Source organism: Temnothorax curvispinosus, unplaced genomic scaffold (assembly GCF_003070985.1).
Source record: "Temnothorax curvispinosus isolate PA1 unplaced genomic scaffold, ASM307098v1 QBEX01003119.1, whole genome shotgun sequence".
NCBI lineage: Eukaryota > Metazoa > Arthropoda > Insecta > Hymenoptera > Formicidae > Temnothorax > Temnothorax curvispinosus.
Genome location: NW_020212899.1, coordinates 1 through 3,284, shown reverse-complemented (window position 1 = coordinate 3,284; position 3,284 = coordinate 1). Strand labels below are relative to the sequence as shown.

Below are 3,284 nucleotides of genomic sequence, written 5' to 3'. Positions count from 1 at the left end.
CCTATAAGAAACACGAACAAGGAATCGGTATTTATTATACATACATATCGAATAAATTAACATCAAGTATCGGATTCAGGTATAAGCAAATAGATTGAAGTGATGAGATATCGATAATGATAAAAATATGATATTTTAATTAGTACGTCATAGAAAAGCGAATCTATTAAGTATCATAGTTCATAATCTTTTTGAAAATAAATTTAATAAATTAAATAGCATGGGACAAAGGAAAAATTGCTAAATTAAGAAGAAATAATACTAATACTTTAGTTAAAAACAAAAGAAAGAATTTAACGTAAATTGCAAAAAAATTTAACAAGAGTCGATGCGTAACTTGAAATTTTCTACGTAATTCTAAAAAGTTAAGAGAAAGAAAAAAATCACCACGAAAATGCGTACACTTTTGGTATTTTAAATAGAAAATGCTTATAATTTTATCTATTCCTATCATGTTCTTTTTTCTTCAAATAGATATTACACTGTTCGTGTATTAATTAAAAATTTGTTCACTTCCTTATATTTTTGTATCCTGATTGTTCGAATGTAAAATTGATCTTTTGTAAGATAACGCTTATACATAGTTCGACAATTATAGTACTTAATTTATCATATACTAATGGATTTAATTTATATATCGATGTCTTTGCAGCTCTCTCTCTCTCTAAAGTGATTTTATCCACTTTAACAGGAGACATCATAACGAGTGGTCCGCGGGAAATTGCCGAGCACTTTATGGAATATCATCCATCGAGAATCCTAGCCGATAACAGTAGGAATAGACATCATTCACCACGCAAAGATTATATGCAAACAGATTTAAAAATGGAAGATGTGGTCATGTATCTAGAAAGACTCCGTGAACGCGCCGAACGGGCGGCTCCTCCTTCTCGGAGAACTCAAGAAACACAAACTGTACCTGCGGCTTTACTGCCAGTTACATCGAGCTTCCTCTTGCAAGAACTGCCATCCGCCCCTGCGCCCCAACATTTGCAACAGGTATTGTATAATGTAATATAATCATATATAATATAATCAATTGGAATCATATTCCGAGATAATATATTATATAATAAATATAACTGATAATACAAAAAAATAATTCTATTCTATTCTTGAAAAATGACACTCCTAAGAAATTAATACAAGGATTTTGTTAATTTTTCTAAACGTTCAAGAACATTAACAGATTGGTGAAAAGACAAGTATGAAAAGAAAATTTCTTTTTACTTGTCACTTTTATATATACGGATCCTTACAGTTAAAATGTAATCAGTATTTTAAAAAATAACCGGCAGTTATTGATGCCACCAAATACAAATATATACACTGTAAAAAATTTAATGTCTCAGAAAGTCCACTCTAAATTTTGTGTTAAAATAACTTATTCATCGTGTTATTTTTTACATTTACACGGAGAAAATTTTATAGTAAATATTACTATGGTGTCGCACTATAGCTGCGGACCATCGAGGAATTTTAAGTTAAATTACTATGTTTATGGTAAAAATTACGTTATTTTATCGTTTTTAAAACAATAATTATAGTATTTTAACTTGAAATTCCTCGATGGTCCGCAGCTAGTGCGACACCATAGTAATATTTACTATAAAATTTTCTCCGTGTAGAAATGTTATATCGACATTTTTTAGTCAATATAACATTTCTAAATGTAAAAAATAACACGATAAATGAGTTATTTTAACACAAAATTTAGAGTAGACTTTCTGGGACATTAAATTTTTTACTGTGTAATAATAATTAATCTGATACACTAGTTATTTTAATTAAAATAAATGTTTTGATTCAAGCTGAACTCTCGTCAGTAAATCCAAGAAAACAAGACTTAAAAACGTTATATAAATTGAGAAATTATTTGCAAGAGAATAAGATCGGTTTTATATACAATCAGTCATATGTCGGAGTCGGATGTCGGTCCAATGAGAAAATTTTTTTCTTAAAAACGAATTTTCCTCATTGGACCATCGGCTACGTTCCGACATCCGACTCTGATATACGACTGATTGTAGAACCGGCCTAATAGTCATACATATCATTTCAAAAAAGTTCAAACACTATATTCAGTGATAAATAAGACGTCTTTACAAATGCATACTTTCATTATGTTTTCTTCTTGTTTCTTCAGGCTGCAATGTACTATTTGTACATCATGTAGCCTGATTAAAGCCTCTTTTAAAGCAATGTAAATTATCGCAGAACACAACCACAATGTCTTCTCCTGTTGCGGCATCCACAAGCGGTAAACGTTATACCTGTCCATATTGCCCTTACGGCACGGACAGACGAGATCTTTATACACGACATGAGAACATTCACCGCGAAGACAAACCGTTTCATTGCTACATGTGCTATAAAATGTTTAATCGTGCGGATCACGTGAAGAAACATTTCATGAGGATGCATCGCGATCACGTGTACGATGTATCGAGAATACGAAAACCGGTAGAACCAACCGTTCCTAAGCCGTTGCAACAGGATTCGACGGCACCGCCGGCGACTGTCAACGTGAGCAACCAACAGCAACCGCAACAGCAACACATGAGCAATCAGTTCGGTTTCGCTAGCAATAAGGGCTATCAGCTACAGCCGAACGCTGCGACATCGGGCACTAGTACCGGTACTGGCACCACCGGTATTCATCAAGCGATAATCATGCCTTCACCGACGAGTATCGTGCAATCGGACGCGAATAATTGCAATACAGGCAGGCGAGTGCAAAACGGCGGATGTAATAGTAAGAGTCATCTTAAAGGTGGCTCCAAGAGCACACAGGAACGAAGGTATGTTACATATCCAACTCGAGTTGCTTTCATTACGTGCTTTGATATTTAGTTATTTTCCTATTTTTATTAGTTTATGTAATTTTTTAAATATATGTTTAAATATATCAAATTTGTACGATTTAAAAATCTTCGTGCTTATACGCGAATAAACGAAACGCGATGTTTGGCATAAAGTCCTTTTTCGCGCATTCATAGCATCGTAAGTTGAATTTAGCGAAATTATATTAACGTATTAAAATTGTTGATATCAAGGTACACCTGCGTGTACTGTTCATGGACCGGAGTTGATAATTGGTGTCTGAAGCGTCATTTAAATACTCACACGAAGCCGTTTGCGTGCTCTTTGTGCGAGTACAAAGCAGCACGCGCTGAGCGGCTTGCAACACATGTTCTGAAGGTGCACAATAGAAGGCAATGTTCGAGATGTTCGTTTCTCGGCGATGATGCGAATCAATTGCAATTACATCAAATACATGTTCA

The 3,284-nt window shown here is 34.0% G+C and overlaps 1 protein-coding gene across 1 annotated transcript; it reads left to right on the top strand.

Moving 5' to 3' along the window:
- Nucleotides 1-650: 650 nt before the first annotated feature.
- LOC112452247 (protein charlatan-like) lies at nt 651-3,280 on the top strand (the record flags this gene model as incomplete). The annotated part of the gene is made up of 4 exons (XM_025012368.1): nt 651-772; nt 851-999; nt 2,218-2,801; nt 3,057-3,280. Coding segments are annotated over exons 1-4 (994 nt in total), but the record flags the coding sequence as incomplete, so codon positions are not given.
- Between the last annotated feature and the right edge of the window lie 4 nt (nt 3,281-3,284).